General features: G+C 42.3%; 1 protein-coding gene across 2 annotated transcripts; it reads left to right on the plus strand.

Moving 5' to 3' along the window:
• Nucleotides 1–1,062: 1,062 nt before the first annotated feature.
• Nucleotides 1,063–26,323, plus strand: SLC48A1 (solute carrier family 48 member 1). Of its 2 annotated transcripts, XR_015747822.1 has the most exons (4): nucleotides 1,248–1,505; nucleotides 21,836–22,003; nucleotides 23,662–25,303; nucleotides 25,350–26,323. XR_015747822.1 is itself a non-coding variant. In XM_026673873.2 (3 exons), the coding sequence occupies exons 1-3, from the start codon at nucleotides 1,367–1,369 to the stop codon at nucleotides 23,796–23,798; spliced, it is 444 nt and encodes a 147-aa protein (XP_026529658.1). In that variant the 5' UTR covers nucleotides 1,063–1,366; the 3' UTR covers nucleotides 23,799–26,323. The 2 variants fall into 2 exon arrangements, 1 of the variants encoding a protein (XP_026529658.1); XM_026673873.2 differs by having other exon boundaries at nucleotides 1,063–1,505; nucleotides 23,662–26,323.
• Nucleotides 26,324–26,523: the final 200 nt, after the last annotated feature.

The following is a 26,523-nucleotide window of genomic DNA, read 5'->3' on the forward strand; positions in this document are numbered from 1 at the left end:
ATAATAGTACATAGTAGTCAATAATCAACACATCACATGCTTTAATATCATTAAGATTGTATATTGATTCTCCAAAATATAATATTACCTTCATATCTTTTAAAACCTTTTTTAGATTTGCTGCAGTAGCATTGTTCTGAATGTGCTCCTTGAGCTATTCCAGACCATTTATAAAATGGCTTTTATAAAGAACAGACAATGTTCAGTGAGATATTGCTGAACTCCAAATGAAAATTAGATTAAGAAACTACTGTATATAACTTTCTATTAAACTTGAAAATGGAAGATGAACAAGTTAAAAAAAAAACAAAGCAAAAAGCTTTGGATATAATATAGAGTTAGAGAAATGGCAAAATATATGGGAAAGAAATTATAAATTAACAATGGCAACTTCTTATAAAGAAAATTTATATAAAATGATTTATAGATGGCATTTACCACCTGCTAGGTTAGCCAAAATGTTCAAAAATAGGTCTAGTAAATGTTGGAAATGTAACCAAAAATCTGGCACATATCTGTGGTGGACTTGTGCTAAAGCAAAAAAAAAAAAAAAATTGGGCAAAAATACACGTGACTAAGGAAAACTTTTTTTATTAGATATACTATCAGAAAACTGATAAATGAAGTGTATATTTAATATTGCATGTATTAAACAGCAGTAAGGATTGTATTTACTCAGCATTGAAAAAAATGAAGAAATACCAGTAGATGAAGAGATAATTATGAAGATATTGGACTGTGCAGAAATGGAGACATACAGTGAAGATTAAACAGAAAGAAGATACAGAATACTACCAAACCATGGAATTTATTTTATCAATGGCTGGAAAAAAGGGGTAAAGATTAGGAATATAATTTGAATTGTTAAGCAAACAAAACAAACCAGACAACACGATGTTTATTAAGCACTAATTAAATGTAATGGTACAAAATTAATAAAACTTTATAAATAAATAAATTAACGTTTCAAAGCGTTGCATCGTAGAAAGGAACAAAAAAAAAAAAAACCCAACGCCACGCATGTTCATTGCAACAGGTAATCTGAAATATTACTTGCTTCTCAGAGTACTCTGCAACACAAACAAGGCGAGGAGGGGAAATTTCAACCTCTCCCTCGCCAACGGGCGAGATTCAAGAACAGAATAAACAATTTCCTAACCTCATGCATATTTATAACATGGGCCGTGTTCTTTTTACGTAAAAAGGGTGCAAATTCAAGGCCGGCCCGAGTGCTGAGTCCCCCTGCTCGCAAGGAGTCGCTGCAAAGCCGCATCGGCGGAGACAGGCCGAGGGTTGGAGGCTGCCGGGTGTGGATCCGCTGCTGCCTTTTAATCTCCCCTGCCGCGGCGGCCGGCTCATCTGGGCGATGGCGGTGACGAGGAAGGTCGCAATTCGCCTGGCGTATTCGGTGGTCGGGATAATCTCGGGGCTGTCGTCCTTCCTCGCTTGGAACCTGGCGCCGAGGCTGCGGCAGCCTTACACCGCCTCCGCCGGCGGACTCTCGGGTGAGCCTCTCCGATCGGCAGCGGGAAACGCGGCTTGCGGGTCTGGTGGACTGGCCTCCCCGCTCTCCTTTCCCTCTGCTTTTTGGGTCCGTCCCCGGCTCCCTCCAAGCCCGGGAGGGAAGCTCCCCCACCCCCGTGCCGCTTCAACCCTGCCAACCCGCCTGTCTCGTTCCTGAACGCCGGCATGCACGATGGGAAGAACCGTCGCCTTGGATTTGTTTGCGGGTGGGGGAGAAAAGGGCTGTTTTAGAAGGGCGGCGGGGTGGTTTTACCTACTCCGAAGTAAGTTACTACCAAGTTCGGTAGGGCTTTAAAAGCGAACAGGGTTGTAGGTGTCATATTTATTTTTCCCACAAGCGGCTTGCTCTGCATTTCTGTATGTTGTCAGGTGCCCAAGGCAGCCATGCGAAGAAAAACACAGAAGAGATGGCCCCTGTCAAACAGCCAATCATACAACCAGAGTTTTCTAGTCCATAAAGCTTAGTAAATAACCAAGGACCTGTCCAGGTGGCCATCAAGATCAAAAACTGACTCAAAGGCATAGAAACAAAAACAAAAATACCGATTCTTGGGTCAACTCACATTATTAGTTGTTATTTATTAGATGTATACCCCACCTTCCAATCAGGATGCAATATGATGCTCCCTTGTCGATTTTCCTCCACAACAACATTGTGAGCTTGGTTGGGCCATGACAGAATGAGGGGCCCAAAGTCATCCTGTGAGCTTCTGTGGCTGAGGCTGTTTCTGTATGACAGCTAGTAGCCTTGATTTACCATCTGTCTTAACATGTTTTTTTTTTCCTGCCTGTTGCTTTGGGCCTATTCCAAAATAAAATCCATTGAAAATACAGAGACATTAAAAATAAATGTCTATGAAAAGTCAATTGATTGTTTTGTTTTCAGTTTTTGTTGAAGTTTGGTTGGGTGGTTGTATCAATCACAATTTTTTTCTTATAATTTTATTTGTGTAGTGGTTAATGATATACCACTCAGGGCCATCATGCTAAGCTATTTTCATTCATCTTATGTTTCATTTGTTACATGGGTATCCTGCCTCTTCAGGGAGTTTCAGATGTCATCTGATCTTTTCAGTTTGTCAGATGTTTACAACAGTCCTGTGAGGTAGGATAGCCAGAGAAATAGTGATGGGCTGAAGGTCACCCACAAATCATATGGGTGACTGAGAATTTGAATGGGATCTTAACATTTTAATTAACCTCTGATCCTAACATTTTATTTATTCAATTTATATGGCCACCCAATTCATCTAAGTGACTCTGGGCAGTTCACAACAGGTAAAAACAATCCAATCAAAAACAAGGTTAAAAAAGCAATGTACAAGCATATAAAAACAATCCATAACCAATTAAAAAAACAGAATCGTGATCACAGCAGAATTTATCCTACATCAGCTCAACAAAGCCATTGTTAAGTTGTTCCTCACCATACCCAGACTCCTAACATGGTGGCACAGCCTTATCTTCAGGGCCTTCTTAAAGGCAGGAGAGTGTGGGGGGGCAAGCTAAGTTTTTGAAGGATGATGTTCCGTAGAGTGGGCACCACAGCAGAAAAGGCTCTTTCTGGTTCCTGCCAGAAAATGTTTTTTTATAGATGGGATCAGTAATATCCTGATTCTGATGGGCCAGGTGGATGTAACTGGGGGAATACCTCCTTTCAGTTCATGATACCAATGTTCTCCAACCTTTTAGGCTGGTTGGCACCTTTGGATAGCAAACAAAAAGCTTGCCTTCTTCAATTTATTTCCTAAGAAAGCTTCGAAAGGTCCAGAGGCATTCCTGAAAATAAAAGTGATCCAAGAAACTAGCTTTGTAAGTTTTACAGTTTCTCTTAGTTTAAAGTCTTCCCTGAGTTGAGTTCAACTTCTAATGATTCCAGAGACCCATCTGTGTAATTCTGTGTAAGTAGTTTGTCATTGACTTCTGGGTTGCATTCTGGGGACATCTCATATCTGAACCCAAATATTTCTTGATTCTCTCTCATGCAGCAACTAACCAGGTCTTATCCTGTTTTGCTTTTCCTGGACGGCCAAGGACACCTCAATGCAGTCTCATTAATTTAACATTTTTAAAAAAAAAAAATGTAAAAGATGAGGCAGAGGGCCTGGTAGGCCCTAAAATAGACATCTGAGGTTCCAGTGGAGGCCCACTAGTAACCCTGAAGTCAGCATTTTAATGTGCCGTCAATGTAACACAGCACCTAGGAGCCAGACTTCCATGAAGAAGATGGATTTACCAATTTAAATGTGACTCTGCATTTGTATTATGTAATTAGTAGCCTGGGCTGATTAAGGACTTTATTTCCATTATTTCTTGCAGTGCATTTATTTATGGCACTTGCTTTATATGCAGCAGAAGTTCTCTGCGTATAATTAGAAGAGCAGCATAGGGTAGAAACCAAGCAAACAGCAAAGGCAAAACCACACGATTTAAACATGCAGCTTCTAAATGACCTCCTAAATGTGCAACTTCCTTCAACGGATTGGTGAAGGGAAGAGTCTTTGCCTGGTGCTTAAAAAAACCTGTGCTTTCATCCTCATGAGCCTCTCTAGGGAGTCTGTATCATAATTGGAATGCCTATGCCATGGAAAGGGCCTTCATGTGCTTTCTGGCTTTTTCCTAAATCTGGTCAAAGGCAGTAGGCTTTTCAACAATCACCTTCACTATGTAGGAAAAAATCAATTGACATTCTTAGCAAACTGCTGTTGTGTACAACACTACAGCCACAAAGAAAAAGATTTAGGAAACTCTTGGGGTGCAAAGTGCAAAGTGTTCTTTAAGTCAGTCCCATTAACTTTAAGGACACTGGACTGTCATGCCCCTGTCGGAGTCTGAAGACGAATAGCTGATAGGGAGTGGGAGTGTGGCTCCATTGGCTGTGGAGGAAACTGGGGAAGGGCAAAGTCCGGCTGGGCAGAGCAGGGAAGAGGTAGAACAAGGGAGAGGGAATTCAGAGGAAGACACAGGCCCACCCCCTCTTCATCCTAGGGCACGCAGGGAGGAACGGAGAAAAGAACAACGTGGGTTGCATGGCTTATGGGGGAGGAAAGAGTCCTGATTCCCTTCATTAGCCTCACCTGGGAAGAAAGTTTAAGAGACACCCTGCGGCAGCTGCTGGAAGCAAGCTGCTGAGTTTATCTTGTGTTGACTTTGCTTATCTGTGTTCCTGGGAAGCAAGCTGCTGAGTTTATCTTGTGTTGACTTTGCTTATCTGTGTTCCTGGGGTCTTTCCAACTGTGTGAGTTTTGCCGTGCCTTCACGCCTGGAATTCTTGCTCCTGCCCTGCCAAACTAATTACCTCATTTTGCCTTGATTGGACTTATAGTTACAGTTTTTGTTGACCGCATTTTGGACGTGATTCTCTGCAGTCAAAGACTGTTTGTGGGAGAGTTTTTCTCCAGCCAGAAGGTAACCAGGACATTGGGGGCAAAGCTGGAGCTAATAAAGGGACTCTTATTGATTAACTGACTCTGTTGCCTTTGTGCCATGCCCCGGGTCATCACACTGGGCATTGCAGCCTTCACCTGATGAATGATCCAGGTAGTTTGGATTCCATTGCCACCAGTAAGGTGGGAAACACTGATCTTGATGTTGAAATCGAACTGGTTCTCCCTAGTACACAATGGGCTGAGTATGGTCTTCCAAGCAATAAACTGTTGTGGGTGCTACCTGACCACAGTTGTCTGATAGATATTGTGCCTTGCCAAAGTGCTTTCTCTATTGCTGTCATTTCAAAGCTTGCAGTGGGAGTATAGAAAATTTAAGCCAACAGACCTGTTGAGCTCTAAGCCACCACAAAACCAAAACAGTGGCCGTCCTGTTTTGTCAGTTGCATATATTTTCCACCCAGAAATAATAAGCGAGCTGTTCCCAGCTTATCCATTTTAAGTCTGCTTGTGTTAGGATGCAAATGGGTCTGTATTTCTTCTGTCAGCCTTACTTTCATCAGCAAGTGGCAATTTGCATCAGGGCAGGATCATGCACGGTGGACATCTGTTTACTTTCTTTTGTACTTCGGTAGGAATTGTCTGCCAAAAATTGTTAAGGCACCAAAGCTAGAAACCAGGAGACCACATATTCTAGTCTCACCTTCACCACAAAGCCAACTGGATGACCTTGGGCCAGTTACCCTCTCTCAACCCTAGGAAACAGGTGAGGGCAAACCTCTTCTGAAAATCTTGTAAAGAAAACCGCAAGGATTTGTACAGACAGAAGTTAAGATTGATCCAGAGGGATGAGGGGTGGAAAAGAAAATAATTGTCCAGGCAACTGTTGGTCATACAGGCAAAGCGCCAAAGTCATTCCTAAGGAATTCGTAAACATGGTTTTGGTGACATCGATGCTGAAGGTGATGGAGAATTGATTCAAATCAGAACTAATGATTACAAGTTTGGCCTTGGATCATAGGTTCCAACATGATACCACCTGAGATTAATGGAAGATTTTAGCTCCTTGATTATTTTATCTATAGATTGGGTGTGTTTGGTTTTAATCTGTCAAATGAGAATGACTGCATTCCATAGAAGAAGAAAGCTAGAGATTCACCGAGAGTGTAGATTGTTTCTTGGTCCTTGTTTCTAGCCGTGTTGGGAAAGTTATAGAGTCAATTGAGAGACCTCGTTAAGCAAATTGTGCTGATAGAATTAACTCCCCCAGATCAGAAGGAAATGAGTTAGTTTTTTCCAACTAACAAATTTTATTAGATTTTCATGAGGTACAGCTCACTTCATCAGAGCATAGGGTGGCTAGATTGATGTAGGAGTTCACAAAAAGCATATACCTTTGTATAAAATGTTGGTCTGAATAGAGAGTACCAGTTTAATTTTTAATTTTTTTTTTTTTTTAGTAACCATAGACTAATATGTCTCTCCTACAATCACCGCTCCCCGCCTCCCATTGCTTTGAAGAAATACACTTGCAATGTAAATTCACATGACTGCTTTATCTCGTATCAGACCACTGATCTGACTCTTCACGTATTTTATTTATTGAATTTGTATCCAGCAAAAAATTGCTGGAAAACATGGTCATGTGACTGAGGTGTGCTACAAACAGCCATAAATGCTAGCCAATTGTCAAGCATCCAAAATGCAATAATGTGACTTTGGGATGTGTATGTGGCCATTGGAATTCCAGAATTAGTATGTAAATAGCTCTGGAGATGTCTGTGGTAACTTCAAATGATCACTAGGGGATGACTACCTGTACTTTGAAGGAAACATATGAATATCTGGTAATAGCATTGCTGATTACTCAATAGTGTTGTAACATAGCCTGAGAAAAGCTTGAAGAAATAATGGAGAATGACAGGTGTATTACGTCCTTTAAGGACATTGCTAAGATTTTTCTATATGAAAAGGCAAGCTCAGGGAGATTCCTAGTGAGTTGATTGAATTAAATATTACTAAACTTTAATATTACTTTACTAAAACCATGCTTCCAAGACAGGTGGAACACAAGGATTCCAAAAAGGTGATTGGTTGAGACTTTATGCTGGGGCAAGAGAGATTCAGGATTGGATGTGTAAATTTGTGCTGGGCTTTCTAATTTGATAGTAGTTACGTCTGCATGTATCCTGAGTTGCTGTGGGGAATTCTTTAAAAGTTTTGTCCCAGCTAAACTTGGGGAGATAGACAATAATTGATTTTTTCCTTTATTTTTTAAGGTTAGTAGTCTTTAGGATCCAATAACACATTTTCTGCAACCAATGTCTTTGCAAAAAATCTTTGCCTTCTTAAGTGTCCAAGACTCTTTAAACAGACATTGTATTAATTTAAACCTGGCATATTTACATATGCAAAATATATTTTCTCCCACTGAGCTAATATTTTTGTCTGTTTGCATGTCTATTTTTTTCTATCTAGTTGCATGTGTTTAACCCAGATATCTAAGAGCCACGAATTTCATTTTGCATTGTTGCAGCAGAGATAAATACACACACAGATACACACACACACACACACACTCACTTACACTTCACGCAGAGGGTCGAGATATTTGCTCCAAACAATGAGTCCAAACAGTTTTCCTTACTTTTAAAAATATTTATTTAATTGAGCCATAGTTAATTAAATTAGCTGAGCAGTTGAGCAATGTGATTTAATAAAATCTTTTTTTTCAAACCAGGTGATGGGTTTGACTAGATTGATTTTCTAAATTATTGACAAGTCTGTTGTTTGATAAAACAGTATGAATTTTGATTGATTGATTTTGTGATAGTGGTGAATATCTGTAGCTTGGGTATAGGATGAGGGTGGAGGTTTATTCTCCGAATTTGTGGGTCAAGTTACTTTTTTTTTTTTTTTGTCACATCCAAAGTCCCTTGAAATAGGTGTGTGTAAAATTGTAGATTATAACTGATAAAATTGGTATTTAGGAGAGGTTTTAGCCATACACAGTGCTTTTAAGGGGTATGGGTGAGGGCAGCAGTCCTGGAGCTTGAGCTAGTGCTACTTTGTTTTATAGAATACAATCATCCAGATTTGTTCAGAAATATAATAATACAATTTGGAACATTTTCCTCATAGATCAGATTTCCTCCTAATGTGAGGCTCTCCAGGGGAAAATTAATTCTCAAATAGGCTGAGATATAGATGATGTCTCAATTCTGCAGTGTTCCAGTCCCCATTCCCCCAACACATTTTAAAATTAGATAATTGGCAAGACATTCTGAAGAATTTAATCCAAAGGCTGCTTTATCCAATAGACTGAATTACTTGGCTGACTTAGAGGGAAAAAAAACAGTTAAAAGAGGAGAAAAAAGCCATTTCTCTTACATTGTTTCAGTATCTTATATTATATTACCTATCTGCATTTTTTATTTTTAAATTAAAAAGAGTATTTAGCATGCTGTAAACTAAGGAAGGCATCAGTCTCAAGCATTAACTTCCCCCCTCCCAAGAATATGGAATATTTGTTTATTATTTATTTAAATTGATTAACCACCCAACTCCAGTGGATTGGTTTCCAGACAGTTGCAGGCTATACCGTTATCAGTTAAAAATCTGCTTCCTTCCTGGATGTCAGAAAAACCGTTAAAAAAAGAATCACAAGATTCATATTAATGCATGAGGATGTCATTTGCAAAGCAGCTTTTAAAAATAAGAGCATACAAAACTTTTGCCAGACCAATACTCAAATACAGCTCATCAGTCTGGAATCCACACTGCATATCAGACATTAATACAATCGAGCGAGTCCAGAAGTATTTCACGAGAAGAGTACTACACTCCTCTGCTTGCAACAGAATACCCTATATCACCAGGCTTGAGATTCTGAGCTTGAACTACGCCACCTATGGTTAGACTTAAGCATAGTACACAAAATTATCTGCTACAATGTCCTACCAGTCAATGACTACGTCAGCTTCAACCACAATAATACAAGAGCACACAACAGGTATAAACTCAATGTAAACCGCTTCAAATTTGATTGCAGAAAGTACGACTTCAGCAACAGAGTGGTCAATGCCCGGAATGCACTACCTGACTCTGTAAGTTACATCCTCTAACCCCCACTCCTTTAGCGTCAAACTAACCACTATTGAGCTCACCCCATTCCTAAGAGGTCTGTAAGGGGCGTGCATAAGTGCACCATTGTGCCTACCGTCCCTGTCCTATTGTCCCCATTTATTCGTACCTATTTCCTGTATTCTTACTCGTGTTTATATCTATTAACTTGTAATAGATCTATTGCCTTGTTAGCGATTGACAAATCAAATAATAAATAAATAAATAAATAAATAGCTGGGTATTTCAGACCAGCTGATCAAGCTGTGTTCAGGATGTGCTCTGTGTGAAGAAAGGCTTTCTTGAGAAGAAGAATTTGCCGATGGCTGAGCCCTTTCCTGCCAAAGCTGATCGTCAGCTTTGGTAGGGCTGTACTTGTTAACCTGACTTGTTTTCTCCCAGAAGGGAGGTTCCATTTCCTCCCCCGCACCTTCCCAAAGATTCTTACTGCAAAGAATCACAAGAGGTATGGATGAACATCAGTGGTTGCACACTGGTGCAATACATGAGTGTGTATGGATGGACACTGGTTCTTTGTGATGTTCTAATTATGGGCGAATTTAATACTTATTAGTTTAGGAACATGTCTGGGATTCCACTAGATGAATTTTTGGGAAGTTGTGGAATTGAGTGCAAGTTGTTTCCTGGATGTGTGCTGCTCTTTTGAACAAGTCACCTTGAGTGGTTTTCATCAGTCAGATGTTGACTCACATTTGGAATGCAAGCTAGGACTTTAGCAAGAGGGTTGTGTTGGGCCAAAAGAATGACTGCATTCAGGGCTAGGGAAGACAACAACAAGCTGCAAATGGTACCTCCCTTAAACCTCCTGCTGGACAATTGCTGATGTCATTTCTCTCACACCCATGGGAGGGGGAGGGGAAACAAATCAACCCAATTGTTTTTCTGGAGCAGCCTGGCATGAACAAGCCAAGAATTTGGTTGCATTGGATGTGTAGCAAAGAGGTCATACTTGAATATTTGGTCTTTTCAGAAGAGCTTTTATGCTTAGGGGAGATCTTTCAGGATCTGCTGCAGCTTGGACAGAAGATCCCTGCCCACAAGTGGAAATAACAAATTATAAGTGCATTCAGATCATGATTGTCCTCTGCTTTTGCCAAGAGTCTCACACAGGGGGTGGCACCCAGCACTCGCCAGCCAAATACTCTCCAGATATGCCAGGACCACGTTGTCTGGGAATTTGGGATGTTGTAGTGTGGAATTATAGAAGGGACGTGATGACTCAGTGGCTAAGAGACCTGAGCTTGTTGATCAGAAAGGTCGGCAGTTTGGCGGTTCAAATCCCTAGCGCTGCATAGCGAAATGAGCTCTCGTTACTTGTCCCAGCTTCTGCCAACCTAGCAGTTCGAAAGCATGTAAAAATGCAAATAGAAAAATAGGGACCACTTTGGTGGGAAGGCCTTCTGTGCGCCTTCAGCGTTAAGTCATGTTGGCCACAGGACCACGGAGACGTCTTCGGACAGCGCTGGCACTTCGGCTTTGAAACAGAGATGAGCCGGAAACGACTAGCATGTATGTGCGAGGGGAACCTTTACCTTTACCTAGTGTGAAATTGTGGTTAAGGTATTGAACCTGTAGTAGGGGAACCCAGGTTTTGGTCCTCTCTCAGCCACAGACACTTTGTGACTTTGGGTCCTCTGTCTCAGCCCTGTTGTTAAAGGGAATTCTACCTTGAGTTCCCACAAAGTTAGTATTCATATCTTTGGTGTCTACTCTGGTCTTCCTGGAAGGGCTAACATCTGAGGGGCATCCCTTTCGAGACAGCAGGTGCTAAAGGAGTGCACCAATCTTGCTGGATCAAATCATCTGAGCAGGTATCCTGGGTGACAGGCGGTCCCTCAAATAACCAGGTTCTATACATAAGCAATCTCTGATAATTTATCCTGTGTAGTTAATCAGTGTGCTGCCTTCCTTTTTTTTCCTTAGAAGTGTTGAAGACAGAGGTCTACAGATAGTCCTCAACTTGCAACTTTTTTTAATGAACAGTGAAAAACCTGATTTAACAACGGGGCCTCACATTTGTGCATCATAGAATCCTCATAGGTGCATGATGGAAATTTGGACTCCTGGCAACCGGAATGGCTGCAGTGTCCCAGCCGGTTTCTGACAAGCAAAGTCATTGGTGAAAGCCAAATTCACTTAGCAATTGCAATGATTCGCTTAACAGCCATGGCAAAAAAGGTTGTAGAACTGGTTGCAATTCACTTATCAACTACCTTGATTAGCAAGAAAAATTCTGGTCCAAATGTGGTTTAAGCTGAGGACCGTCTCATATTCGTCTTACTTAGTTTTGACGAGCACCTGGTTTAAGCAAACGGGACGCTCTTTGTAATTAACTGACACCATGAGATAATCACTTTTGCTGCAAGTCAAAACCTTTCCTGTTATGCAGGTATCCTCAACTTACGATCACAATTGAACCCCAAATTTCCGTTTTCTAAAGAGGACAGCCTTTCTTGCCACAGTTGTTGAGTGAATCCCTTCAGTAAATTAGTAACCTGTTACAAGAATAGAATAGAATAGAATAGAATAGAATAGAATAGAATAGAATAGAATAGAATAGAATTCTTTTATTGGCCAAGTGTGATTGGACACACAAGGAATTTGCCTTGCTGCATATGCTCAGTATACATAAAAGGAAAGATACATTTGTCAAGAGTCAAGAATCATCAGGTACAACACTTAATAACAGTCATAGGATACAATAAGCAATCAAATCATACTAGGAAACAATCAATATAAATTGTTAGGATACAAGCAATAAGGTTACAGTCATACAAGTCATAAGTGGGAGGAGATGGATAAAAGGAAGAATGGGAGGATTAATAGTAATAGAGAATCTGGCTTCCCTTTTGACTTTGCTAGTCAGAGGGTCACAAAAGGTGATCATATGTTCCCTGGACACTGCAACTGTCATAAATATAAACCAGTTGCCAAGTGTCCAAATTTTGATCACGTGGGTTGCTGCACAATGCTGCAGAACTCATAAGTGCGAAAAATGATAAGTCAATTTTTCCAGTGTCCTTGTAATTTCGGTCACCCAATGAATGGTTGCAAGTCGAGGTGTACCTGTATTTTAGTTTGTTTTGGTTTCTAGAACTGATAAATAACAAATTATAAGTGCATGAATAAAATGCAACATGAGCCAAGCTAAGTCTCTTTATAACTTCTAATTACCGTATATACTCGAGTATAAGTCGAGTTTTCCAGCCCATTTTTTGTGCTGAAAAATCCCCTCGGCTTATACTCGAGTCAGATTCCCTCTGGAAAAAAAAATGGTGTGGAGTCGCTGCTGCCGGCGCGCCCCAATCCCGCCGCCTCGGGAAGGGAAGGCAAAGCGCTTTTGCCTTTCCCTTCCCGGCCGGGGCTGTTGGGAGTCGCTGCCGCCGGCGCGACCTCAGTCCCGCCGCCTCGGGAAGGGAAAGGCAAAGCGCTTTTGCCTTTCCCTTCCCGGCCGGGCTGTTGGGAGTCGCTGCCGCCGGCGCGACCTCAGTCCGCCGCCTCGGGAAGGGAAAGGCAAGAGCTTTTTGCCTTTTCCCTTCCCGGCCGGGCTGTTGGGAGTCGCTGCCGCCGGAGCGGACCCAGTCCCGTCGCCTCGGGAAGGGAAAGGCCACGGCTTGAAGGCTGCCGCTGGAGCGAAGCTGCGTGCAGTCAGCTGCGCTGCTCTAGCATCGGATCGGCGCGCCGGACGGTTCCAACCGAGCCCCGGCGTCGTCTTTGGCGCCCGCCCAGCACCGCGGAGCTCCCTGTACCGGAGAAGAGGGAAGACCCCCGGGCGGGGCAGGAGAGGAGCTTCTCCCGCCCCCTCTTTCTGCGCCCACGGTGTCCGTGGGGACCCCGCCCGCAGTCGCCGCCGCTTGAAAGAGACGGGCCGGGGGTAGTAGAAGGCGCCGGCGCCTTGGAAGAGAAGGTCCGCGTTCGCCTGTCTGACCGCGGATGTCAGCGGAGCTTTGCCGCTGCTTCGTCCGGGGTCTCTGGGCAAACACGCCCACCCGAGCGAGGCTTGTCGCCTCCGGCACGCAGCGAGCGCTGCCCTAGGATTCCCTGTCCGGTTGCCCCCTTTTGAGGGCGATGGCAGTAAACTGTTCCGTAGCAGCGGCTGCTCCGCTGACATCCGCGGGCAGACAGGTGAACGCGGGACCTTCTCCTCAAGGGCGCCCGGCGCCTTTCTACCCACCCCGGCCCGTCTCTTTCAAGCGGCGGCGACTGCGGGCGGGGGTCGTCCTGCGGGACACCGGTGGCGCGGAAAGAGGGGCGGGCGGAGAAGCTCCCTCCTGCTGCCCCGCCCGGGGGTCTTCCCTCCTGGTACAGGGAGCTCGCGGTGCTGGGCGGGCGCCAAAGACGACGCTCGGGCTCGGTCGGAACCGTCCGGCGCGCCCGATCCGATGCTAGCACAGCTGCTGGCGCGCAGCTTCAGCTCCAGCGGCGGCCTTCCAAGCCGTGGCCTTCCCTTCCCGAGGCGACATCGGGACTGGGCGCCCGGGCGGCAGCGACTCCCAACAGCCCGGCCGGGAAGGGAAAGGCAAAAGCTCTTTGCCTTTCCCTTCCCGAGGCGGCGGACTGAGGTCGCGCCGGCGGCAGCGACTCCCAACAGCTCCCGGAAGGGAAAGGCAAAAAGCGCTTGCCTTCCTTCCCGAGGCGGCGGGACTGAGGTCGCGCCGGCGCAGCGACTCCCAACAGCCTTCGCCGGGAAGGGAAAGGCAAAGCGCTTTGCCTTTCCCTTCCCGAAGGCGGCGGACTGAGGTCGCGCCGGGCGGCAGCGACTCCAACAGCCCGGCCGGGAAGGAAAGGCAAAAAGCGCTTGCTTTTCCCTTCCCGAGGCGGCGGACTGAGGTCGCGCCCGGCGGCGAGCTCCCAACAGCCCGGCCGGGAAGGGAAAGGCAAAAAGCGCTTTGCCTTTCCCTTCCCGAGGCGGAGATAGTGAGATCGCTTTCCCAAATTAATTATTTTTATTTTTGAAATTTACCAGTAGTTGCTGCATTTCCCACCCTCGGCTTATACTCGAGTCAATAAGTTTTCCCAGTTTTTTGTGTAAAATTAGGTGCCTCGGCTTATATTCGGGTCGACTTATACTCGAGTATATACGGTAGCTGTTTTCATGTAAATATTCCTAGAGGATGCATACATATTTAATTGATAGCTGTTCATGCTAAAAATTATCCTGATGTGCCTTTAGAGAACTTTCTTTTTTTTCTTTTCTTTGCTAACTAAGCAGCTCGAAGGAGCTATGCGGTAATAGATTATCAAAATTTTAATACTAAGTAGTAATCCAGTCAAGTATTTTACAAGTAATGCTTTAATTTTTAATATACATTTTAAACCATTTTGCTATGTATACTGTACGTATGTGCCTGTGTCTGTGTGTATACAATATATATGTATCAGTGGTGGGATTCAAAACAATTTACTACTCGTTCTGTGGGCATGGCTTGGTAGGCATGGCAGGGGAAGGATACTGCAAAATCCCATTCCCTCCCCACCCCACTAACCTGCTTTCCAGCTCCGTTCTCCTGTGCAGGGCAACAAAAGAAGACCCAGCCAATCAGCTGGGACTCGGGAGGAAAAGAATAGATGGGGGCGGGGCCAGTCAGAGGTGGTATTTGGCAGTTCTCTGAACTACTCAAAATTTCCACTACTGGTTCTCCAGAACTGGTCAGAACCTGATGAATACCACCTCAGATATGTATATGTGTACGTGTACATATACATATACATATACATATACATATACATATACATATACATATACATATACATATACATATACATATACTGTACATATAGAGAGGGAGAGGGAAGAATGTATGAATGTTTTGCAATCCACTATTTCAGGATCATTACTTTTTGCTATTGGTAAGAAAATTTTGGAGATAAAGATACTATAAGATGAAATATACTTGGGGATAGATATATTGTAGATTGCACAGTCTACATTTAAAAAACAAATCAAGGTCTTTTGCTTTACTTGACCAGAGAGTGCTTTTGAATGCAGAGGCTGCAGAAGCAAATGTAGAAACTGTTCCTAAGGTTTTGAGAAGTTCTTCATTTGTTGAACATTTTTGCCAACTCATTCCTATCCAAAGAAGTATTTTGCTGAGTCACAGGGGTGTTTTTCAATGCGCTGTCAGGAGTCTCGGGGGTCCCTCATCACGAGGCAGTTTAGCTTCCTTAAAAACTGACTCAGTTTTTGAACATGTGAGGAAAACAACTGAGTCTGAGGCCTTCTTGCTCAGAAAAACAGGGAAGGAGTGAAAATGTGACTTGGCATATTTAATTGCTTAGGTCGACCAGAAGCTTGTTTGTCTTTTATGTCAACTTCTAAAAAAAGAGGAAGTTTCCTCCTTGGGTGAGCTTTCAAAAACACTTTGTGGTTTACTGTTTCCTCCTAATGAAACTCATAAAAGCCCGTTACATTGTATGTTGGTGTTTTTTTTTTAGTGCATATTCATCTTAAGGAATTTTCTAGACCAGGGGTCTCCAACCTTGGCCACTTTAAGCCTGGCGGTCTTCAACTCCCAGAATTCCCCAGCCAGTTGCTCTTCTGATTCTCAGAATTGTCAGTGATATCCGAAGAGCTTTTAATTGGGAAAAATAGAGGCAATAAAGTTGGGGGAAAAAGGGGATTTCCAAGAGCCATGCATATTATGGGAGTTCACTGGGATTCCCCTCCATTAGAGCAGGACCATGGAGAGAACATTTTTTTAAACTAATTAAAAAAAAACCTGCAATAAACTGTGCGGGTTTTTTTTTTAAATGAAGAGGAAGCTTCTATTGATACCCAAGTCAACTTTTTCCTACTTAAAATAGTAGTTAAATTTAAAACCCTCCATATTTTTTTTTGCTATAATTCACAGGTTGAAAAAAAAAAAAGATACCTTTTGGATTTTTTGTTTTTGGCAGCAATTGTGTTAATCGTTCACTCTTGCTTATGATTCATCTGCTGTATCCTGGGCACTCTTGTTAATTATTGAACACTGATTTGATTTAAAGGTTTTGAAATCTTCAAAATGAGATATGGTGCTTTAGTATGCTGCACAGGTCGTCCTCGATTTACGACCACAGTTGAGTCCAAAATTTCTGTTGCTAAGTGAGACCGTTGTTTAAGGGATTTTTCCCCATTTTATGACCTTTCTTCCCAGAGTTGTTAAATGAATCGCTACAGTTAAGTTAATAACACGGTTGCTAAGTGAACCCAGCTTCACCACTGACTTGGCTTGTCAGAAGATCGCAAAAGGTGATCACATGATCCCAGGGACACTTTAACCGTCATAAATATGAACCAATTGCCAAGCATCCAAATTTTGATCATGTGAACATGGGATGCTGCAATGGTATGAAAAACGGTCATAAGTCCCTTTTTTTCAGTGACATCATAACTTCAGTCACTAAAGGAACTGTTGTAAGTTGAGGGCTACCTGTAATAATCTAATATTACTTTCTCCTTTTGGTTCAGTTTTATATGACTTGACAATCTTTTTTTTTCTGCTTTTTTCCCTCCAATTCTTTTTCTCTTGATTGTGTGCTTTAAATATACACCAAAATTAAAAGAAGGTGGCCCCTAAATGCATTTGCCAACAGTTGCTAATAATGGAGCTGTGGATGGTATTGCAGAACCTCCAGAATGCAGCCTATCAGCCCTTGTAGATTCTCCCTCTGCTCAGCTTCTATATCTGGAGTGAAATGTTTACATGTGCTCACTATAGAGCAGGGGTCCCCAACCACCGGGCCCCGGACCGGGACCGGTCCGTGGAACATTTTCTACTGGGCTGCCGGTTTGCTGGGTGCCGCCATCTTGTTTTGATGAGAAAGTGATTCCAGTGAGCTTTTCCGGTTGGAAAGCGGCGTTTGGGTCCTGAAGGAATCCTCGTGCCTTAGTTTCATCGAAGGGGTGTGTGGCTTCGAACAAAACTAAGGTGCGAGGATTCCTTCAGCACCCAAGGCAAGGCGAGCCGAGCGACCATCCCAAAGCCGTCCTGAAGCCCATTGACAAAGGTATAAAGGAGAAGTTGAAGGTGGCGGGGAGAAGCGGGGGACGGCTGGCTGGCCGGTCTCTCGGCTCGCCTTGCCATGCGTGCTGATGCCGGTACCGGGCCGTGGATCATTTTGTGATGCCGGTACTGGGCCGTGGCACAAAAAAGGTTGGGGGCCACTGCTATAGAGAGATACACATACATAAACACTCACTCGCTTGAATGTTTGCAAATAGGCTTGCGCTAAGCTTAGGTGTAACTCTACTTGTTAGTTTTCTTTCTGTGCTCTGACAGCTTTTCAGAGGTCTTGATGCATTCCCACTAGTGCAGCCGTATAACAGCTGATTTCTTAAAAGGGTGATAAAAGTAAAGGATGCCCCCAAATTGAGCTCATCTCTGATAACAGATAGGGACAGATTGAGGCAATTTTTCCCCACCAGCTCCACACATTCAGGAATGAGCTTCATATACGTACAAAAGAACCCTGGCTGATCCCAAACATGATTTTTGGGAGGAGAAGAACATTCCCTTTTCCAGATCTCTCTCAGTGGTTCCCAGTGCCTCTGGTGTCAGTCCTTGGTGTGCACAGCAATAGCTCTTAGACTTATATACCGCTTTACAGTGCTTTACAGCCCTCTCTAAGCGGTTTACAGAGTCAGCCTATTGCCCCCAACAATCTGGGTCCTCATTTTACCCACCTCGGAAAGGTAGCCTGGTGAGATTCGAACTGCCAAATTGCAGGCAGCCGGCAGTCAGCAAAAAGTAGCTTGCAGTACTGCACTCTAACCACTATGCCACCATGGTTCATCATAAATGCATGGATGTCACTAAGCTGCATTCTCTTGGCATCTGGCTTCCGGTGTGATCCAGCCCTGCTTTTGTTACAAACATACCTGCTTCCCCTTGCTTTGGAAGTTTTGGTGCCTCCGATTTTGCAAAGTATCCTCCGTTAGCATGTGGCTTCGGCCCTCTGATTTGCAACTCTCCATCTCAGACTTAGCACAGCCTTTCCTGGATGTTTTGTTCTTCAGATTTTTTTTTAAAAAAAAGATAAGTCAAGGTCGGTTTGTGATGACTTCATACATTCAAGCAGTTTTCTTGGCAGCAGAATAAAAGAAGTATCTTGCCGGGGAAGAAGGCGGAGCCTCCTCGCCGACGGACGGTAGATCGCAACTCTCTGCAGCTATCGTTCGTGCTCTTTCGTCGGAGAGCCCCAATTATTATGATTAGGGGCTGAAACTGCCTTGGAGGGGCAGCGGAGTAAGAGGAAGCAGCAAGCCTGATTGTGGGGAGCTGCATCTCCCCATCCTGGGCTTGATTTTTTTCCTCCTGAAGACGACTGCAGCGGTGGTCCAAAATGGCCATCCCAAGAGGATGACTCAGCTCGACTAAGATTTGTGCAGGAGGGAAGAAAGAGGTGGATAACATCTGAACCGGGACAACTGGGCAATATAACTAAACAAAAGTACCCCGGATTAAGGTAACATAGAATTTTAAGAAAAGAAAAGTGAGCAGCGAAATTACAAAGGGACAGAGAAAAAGAGAAAATATTTTTGACAGCTAAATGGGGCTTCGAATCGGGAAAGGAAGAAGCTGGAATTAAAGATTTAATGAAATTGGACTAAAATAATTTGGGAATAAACAAGTATAAAACTAAAGCTGGACTTAAGATTGTCAAAGAATAATAATAACAAAGATTACAAATTGGAGACTGGATTGTGTTGGAATATTCAGGTTCGAAAAACCTTAAATAAAAAAAATAGGGGAAAAAGGTGAGGACTTTGTATAATGGAGAGTGTCACCTTTTGATAAAAATTTGGTTCAAATAAAAGGAAAGCATCCTGTTTTTGAATGAACTGGTGTGGATATAACATTACAGAAATATTGAAACAAAGTAAGAATTTTAGAAGGTGAAAGCAGAACCAGAATAAAGGAAAAAGCAAGGAAAGATCGTGGGACTGATGTTTTTGGTATAAACCCTGGACTGGAATAACAGAGAACTTTAAAAAAACTGAAAGAAGAAAGAAGGAAAGTAAAAGTGGTTTCTTTTGTGGACTTTAACGATCATAAAATATAAGAATGATGATATCTCTTTGGGAATTAAAAATGGAACTTAAAAATATGAGAGAATTACTACAGGAAAGAGGCGAATCACTTTGCTCTGTGCTAGAAAAAATGGAAATGGCGATCGAAGAACAAGAAGAAAGATTCTCAGAGGAGGAGGAATCGACTCAAGGAGAAGACATTTTAAATAGACAATTAACACAAAGAACGCTACAAAGAAGTGGGGAAAGAAGGAAGGTTAAAAGTTGAGTTTTAAGAAAGCAATTAAAAGAGGGAATACCTGTGAAGTCAGGAAAGACAGGAAGATTCAGCAGAAAAGGGGAAAGGAAGATATTAAGAAAGAGAGGGATATAATTTGGAATGAGAAAAGATATGGGGAAAAGAGGGGAGGAGAAGCAGCAAGAAACAGACATATGAAAGAAAGAAATACAGAAATAGTAAAATGTTGAAAGGAAATTGTTTCTTTACAACTAAAAAAAGGAATACCTGTGAAGTTAGGAAAGGCAGAAAGACTCAGCGGAAAAGGGGAAAGGAAGATATTAAGAAAGAGAGGGATACAAACTGGAATGAGAAAAGATATGGGGAAAAGAGGGGAGGAGAAGCAGTAAGAAACAGGCATGCGAAAGAAAGAAACACAGAACTAGTAAAATGTTGAAAAGAAATTGCTTTTTCAGAGATAATGGTTGATGAATTAAAAGGGGATTCCACAGGGTGACAAGGGTAATAAGAATATTTCTGCAATTAAAAATTAGAAAATAGGGTAATATAGAAACTGATAACTTATTAAAGGGAAAATATGCTGTGGAATCCAATTGAAAAGATGTAATGATTAATGGTTTATTGGGAATTAAGATGAGGGAATAAAGGTATATTCTAATCATTAAGGTGTCACACTCAAAATAGTAAAAGAGGGAAACTTATATTTGTTTTTTTTTCTTTTTGTGTGGGTGTGTTAAAATTTGTATTAATTTAGAATTCACAAAAAAATGTGTAATGGAAAGGGAATATGACAGACTAAAGAACCAGCTAAATTAATAAGTTTAATATAGATTATTAAAAGCAAGGAGAGACATTGGTAACTTCATTATTACTACTATTAGGCAAATATATATTGTTTATTTTTATTTTTAAAATAAATATTAAGGATTATATTTGAAGTAATTGAAATGAAATAAAAAGATGTTTAGACTGAGATTAATGAAAGAACTTAGAATTAAGCATTATTATTATTATTATTATTATTATTATTATTATTATTATTATTAGGCAAACACATATTGTTTATCTTTATGTTTAAAAACAAATACCAAAGGATTATATTTGAAATAATTGAAATGAAACAAAATCGATTGAGATTAATGAAAGAGGCCAGAATTAATGTGTTTGTTTCTCTCCTTACTGAAAATTTGGAATGGAAAAGGCAATAATAGAATTAAGTATGCATATATCAATGTATAATTGCTGTCATATTTGTATGTAAAGATGATGACCCGGAAATATGTTGTCCACTAAAAAGAGATTTTTGTTTTTAATGTGAAAAACTGAATAAAGTTTCTTTAAAAAAAAAAAAAAAAAGAAGTATCTTGCCACTGTGTTCTTGCAGAATTTTTTCCCCACCAACTTCTCACTTCTAGCCTTGGAATTCTGTATTAATCCCCCATCCAAATGCTAACCTGGATAGACATCTCCAGATATATAGATCTCTGCTCTTTTTACTCAGCAACAATGGCCAATAACTAGGTTGAATGGGAGGGGTTGGGACTTGGCATATTTGAAAGATGATTTATCTTCTCCAGTTTGAGCCAGTTGCTGAAGTTGGCAACCAAGGCAGCTGTCCCATAATACTGGAAAAAGACACAGCTGCTTTAAAGAGCTGCAGAGCCCCATTCCCACCCCCAGCATACCTATGCTCATTGGCACTTATTTGGTATTGAAAATGAAGCACTGCACAGCTCTGATGTCTGATTAGATGGGGCTGCTCCCCCATTGTCCCCCAAACTCCCCCGAACATAGAAAATGGTCCTAATTATAGTGCCGAAACATTTTCTAGCCAACTTTTGTTCCCGGTGTGCTGACTTTTTATAGGTGACGAGTATATTGGATGGGAGATTATATCCTTAAAGAAGGACTCATTTTCACTTCGAAGTGGCACACAGCAGGACATTTGAAAATGCTGAGAACATGGAGCAAAGGTGCTAGGAGAGCAGATGATTATAAAAAGCTTTGGATGTTGTTTATTATGCTTTTATGATTACTGTGATTTAAAAACGCACAGCTACATTGAAGTGACTTCTAAACTCACAATAGAGTTTATCTGCAACAAAAATATCAACACGTCCACATATTCAAAAATGTCATAACATTAATAAAACATGAACTACTACTCCCCTTCCCATACAGACACTTTACATTTACTCAATACTTGGGAAGATACTGGAAAAGATACTACCATTGTGGGGCAGGGACTTTCACTTTTTCCCAACACATCTTAGGCGGGCAGGTTGTTTATGAAGTAGGCAATTTTGAAGATTCTAGGTTGTAACCTGTGTGTGGAATTGTATTAAATTATTCTGAATTGAAATCAATCAAACCCAGTGTTTCTCTTGTCCCTTTTTTTGGGTGCCACTTAAGGGTCAGAAGCCACCCTGACCTAAAGGAAATTGCAGAAACCTGCTGGTTGAAGTTGCTGATCCACTTTGGAGTTTACATGCTCACTTTTTATTGATTCTTCTTCTCTCTTGTTTCATATAGGTGTCTTGGCACTTTGGGCCCTAATCACACATGTGATGTATATGCAGGACTATTGGAGGACTTGGTTGAAAGGCCTGAGGTTCTTCATGTGTGTTGGCATTTTCTTTGGCATACTCTCCGTGGTGGGATTCTGCACATTCCTGGCCCTGGCCATCATAAAGAAGCAATGTAAGTCCATAATTTGGTTCTCTTTAGAAGTCTAATGCTATCAGATCTGCTCAGCCAAAAAAAAAGGAGCAAGAGCCAATTTTGTGACAGCCATGAAATCAACTCCTGTTCCCTCTCCTCCTCATTTAGAGGATCAATTGTATGGTCTCATCATACTCTGTCTGCAAAAAATGGGATCCTCCGGACAATATTGGACTCAGATCAATCCCAGTTGATATAGTCAGTGTTCAGAGATTATCAGAATTGTAATTCAGCAGCATCTAACACCCCAGTCCCGAGTTAGAAACCTATATTTCAGAATGGAAGGATCCTTTGCTAAAATAGGTGCAGGTGCAAAGACTAATATGAGCTGGAATCTCAATCCTACAGCCTTTCATTTGTTTGCTTGAGCCATTGTGTACTTGTAGATCCACTTTCTCAAGTTCAAGGCTGGATGCACCAGTACTGCCTTAATTTTGCTTGGTTGTACAATATAATGCTTGAATATGATTCCCTTGAGGGGGGAGTCCAGTGGTAGTAGATCGGTAGATCCTCAAAAAGGCTTATTGCTTATTATTATTGCTCACTGTTGTGTCGGAAGCACCGAGGTGCTTTCGGGTTGAAAGGATCATGTCCCTGTTGAGTTACCCACCAAAGTGGTACCTATTTATCTACTCACGGTCACCCGCTTTCAAACTGTTGGGACGACAGAAGCTGGAGTGAGTGATGAGAGCTCACCCCATCATATGACAGCAGCCAAGTCTTGATTGCAAGCCTGCTGATCATCAGCCTTGCATCCTAACCACATGAACCACCACTCTCCTTACTGTCTTATAATTCTTTAAGATTTGCCTTAAAAAACAACAACATTGTAAGCTTATTGGAATCACTTTAAGCCATCCTTTTCTAATCTGGGGGCTTCTACCTGCATTTCTCCACAGCAGGCTAGGTGAAAATTCTAGGAATTATTCCTGAAGCATCAAGCTGGTAAAGATATAAACTTGCCATAGGAACAGCAGTATTTCAAGTGTTGCTCAATTCCTTGTCTCTGACTGTTGGGCATCTTGCCTGCGATTGCTGGAGTTAAGGTCTAATGACAGAGTCTAGGATAAGAGTATTAAACTCAAGGCCCTGCATCCGGCCCACAAGTTGCTTAGATCGGGCCATTTTCACCTGGCAGAGTGTTGCAGGAGGGCGTCCAGGTCAAAAGTGGGGTGAGCGGGGGCGCATGAGGGGGGCCACTTTGGCCGGCAAAGTGTTGCAAGAGGATGTCCATGCTGAAAGTGGGATGGGGGGGGGGGAGTGCACAGGGGTCCCATGCCCCATTTTGGCTGGCAGGGTACTACTGTGGGAAGCGTCCGTCCTGCCTCCCTCCCCCCACAACCCCCACCATGGCCAGCCTGCAGAGGGGAACTAGAATGCTGCTCTAGCCCTCGAAGAAATCTAGCTTGACACCCCTGGTCTAGGACAAGTGAAGGCTGTTTGGGACTCTAGATGTTGTTGAGTGATGGTTCTAACAATCCTCAGTCACTTTGAGCATTGTTCAACAACAGTGGAAGACTGAATACTCTTGAGTGGATGTTGGAAGTCATGAACCTGGTTAACAAGGAAATCAACACTGGAGCTGTACTACTTTTTCCTTTTAATCAGATGCTAACAATTTGCTTGTTTCCCCCCAGCTTTTACGGATCCACAGAGCTACTATCTGTCCTGCATCTGGAGCATCCTTTCCCTCAAATGGGCTTTTCTCCTTGGCTTATACTCTCATCGGTACAAGAAGGAGTTTGCAGACATCAGCATTCTGAGTGACTTCTGAGATCCTGGATGTCCGTTCCATCAAAGAAAGACCTTGGAGGTTCAAGGAAGGCTGTTGTTCCTCTGACTGACAGTTGCAGGCAAGGGGTTGGCCAGAAGGCGGCTGAAAGAAACAGACAGCAGGAGCCTGACCTGCTTCTGCATTTTCTTTGCTGGTTCCATTAGGAACGCCTCCTAACTGCTTTTGTCCAGTCATTTGCCCATTTGACTAGTTCTGTTTGTCTGTATGTGCTTATCATTCACGAAGACTTTGTTGTTTGGATGACTCAGGATATCTAGCAGGACCTGAGTTTTTGTCCCAAGTCTCTAATGTCTATGACCTGTGGCATTTTTCATAGCTTTTTTCCCCCTTTAATGAGAAGCAACTCCCTCTTTGGGGGCGGGAGCAGGGGCAAAGTCTATGGTCCAGCCCTATAAAGCAAAGATTGATTTGTACTCCTTTCATACAGATGTATTTTTATAGCTCAAGGTGTGATTCCATTTTAAGACAACTTTTTTAAAGCAAGCTTTTCTCCCTTCCCTGGTGCTTTGGTGAGGAAGCCTGCATATGTGCTGCTGGTGTTGGTTATCCCAGTTTAGGGACAAGAGCTCTACGTTGTGAACAAAATTCTGCACCTCTTGTTTTTCTCTTGCCAGTCTTAAATGTTTATGATGGATGTTTCTTTAATTTGAGTTAGGCAAAGCTAAATACTGTTGCAAAGGCACCTGCAATTTTGAAGAATGACCATGTGGGTTAAGAAGGAAAATAACATTCCTATGGAAACAGTTCCCCTTTCTCTGTAGCTATCTGGTCAACATAGGCAGGGACCTGGAGATTTCCAGATGTTGTTAATTACAGCTTCCAACAGCCTCAGCCAGTGGTGAATGAATACCATGATCTGGACTTCAGAAGTATCTGGAAGGCCTAAGTTCCTTCTCCATAATGCCATTATGTACACAGCACTTTGCTTTTTTGTGTGTGTCTGAAACTGATATTTTATAAAGTGAGCAACTGAAATATTTTAGGAATGGGGAAGCCAGTTCATTCTTCAGAGTCAGCTGTGTTGTCTAATTCTTGAAGACTGGGACAAAAATAGATAATTGCCACAATTATCTTATTCTCTGATTTTTACTTCTGGTTGAATAGGAATTCAGGGTTGAATAAGTTGGACTGTTAGCCAATGGGATGGTCATCCCTTCAGTGGACTCACTTTTTATAGCATATCTGGCATAAACTAATTCACAAAAGGAAAAATGCATTTTTGTTTTAACCAAACGCTTCATTGAGCTAGATCAAGATTGTGCGAGATAAAGAGTTGAAGAAGTGGGGTGGGTGCCACGCATGAGAAGAAATGGTGACTTGGGAATTCTCTGCCTCACCTGGACACATTTTTGCCATTGTAATCTCACTTAAAATGTTTCAGTTGTTATACAGTGGGTGTGTTTGAATGGGGATGTGTTGCACTATTCCTCCTTCACCTATTTCTCTCCTTTTTGCTTACAACAGGATGTGCAATCCTCCTTGAAGTTTCTTTCTTTCTGACCTACTCTAAGCCCTTGGCATTTCCTTGAGGCTAGCACTTGTCCTCCATCCAAAGGATAGATGATTGAATTTGGAGTAACCTTAATCTGAATGCAGAATTATAGAGGATGACCTGTCTTTTAAACTTCTGGATCTCTACTTGTTAAATGTGCAGATCAATTTTTCTCAGCCTTGGCAGCTTGAGGATGTGAGGATTTCAACTCCCAGAATTCACCAGCCAGCATGTTCACTGGGGGATTCTGGGAGTTGAAGCTCACAGATGTTGAAGCTGCCAATGATGAGAAACACTGGCATAAACTTTTAGGTGGATGATCTCTAATCAGGCAGCTGTGGCAGCCCAATTGTTCCTAATCTGTCAGGAAGCACTGGGATACAAATCAAATGGCTCACTGTTCCCTTTGGGTTAGTGGGCTATAAGGCAGAGGTAGACATGCTTCAAGTTTATTGACAAACTCCTCAGGCTTCAAATGCCATCCTGTTTGTCAAATACACCACGTGGTACTTTCATCAGGATTGGTGATCCTCCCTGTAGGAATCAGGTTTCTTCGGGCTCTTTTGAAAATCAGACTTCCCATGGCACAAAAGGGATTTGAATTTCAGGGACACCAAATCCTCACGGGCAATTTAAGAGCATTAGAACAGATCAGTGGACTCAAAACGTCCTCCATAGAACGAAGATATTAATATAGTAAAAGATCATTTACAAGGGAGGTTACGGTGAAGAAAAAGGTAGCCAGTCTGATGCCAGACAGTGGAGAAAGGTGGGCCTTCGTGTCCATGCTGTGCTTTTATGGATGCGGAAGGCCCAACGGTGATGCAAACCTTCATACACTCTTTTTAATCTTGCTGTTTCATGCCTGCTGAAACACAAACGGCAGATTATGTTTTGTGTTTTGCTTTCTCCTCTCCATGTGCAATAGGTATGTGACAGGAAAATGGTTCACCTAGGTGAAGGATGTTCGCATGCCATTTTTCTTATTAATAAAATAAAATGAAAACAAAAACATTTAAAAGTCTCTTTCTATTTGCAAAGGAAAGTCAAAAGAGCATGTAGGTGCATCTCTTAAGTACAAAGCAGATGCGGAAAGTATCCAGATATGAATGGGAGAAGTGTTGAGTAAAGTGGAATAGATAGGCCTCAACAACCATGCTTGGGAATCAGAATTTCTGTTGCTATGGCAGTTGTTAAGTGAAGCACACCCAA

This window comes from Notechis scutatus, chromosome 2 (genome assembly GCF_049901735.1).
Source record: "Notechis scutatus isolate UNSWTSFEM ecotype Mainland chromosome 2, rNotScu1.2, whole genome shotgun sequence".
Classification (NCBI taxonomy): Eukaryota; Metazoa; Chordata; class Lepidosauria; order Squamata; family Elapidae; genus Notechis; species Notechis scutatus.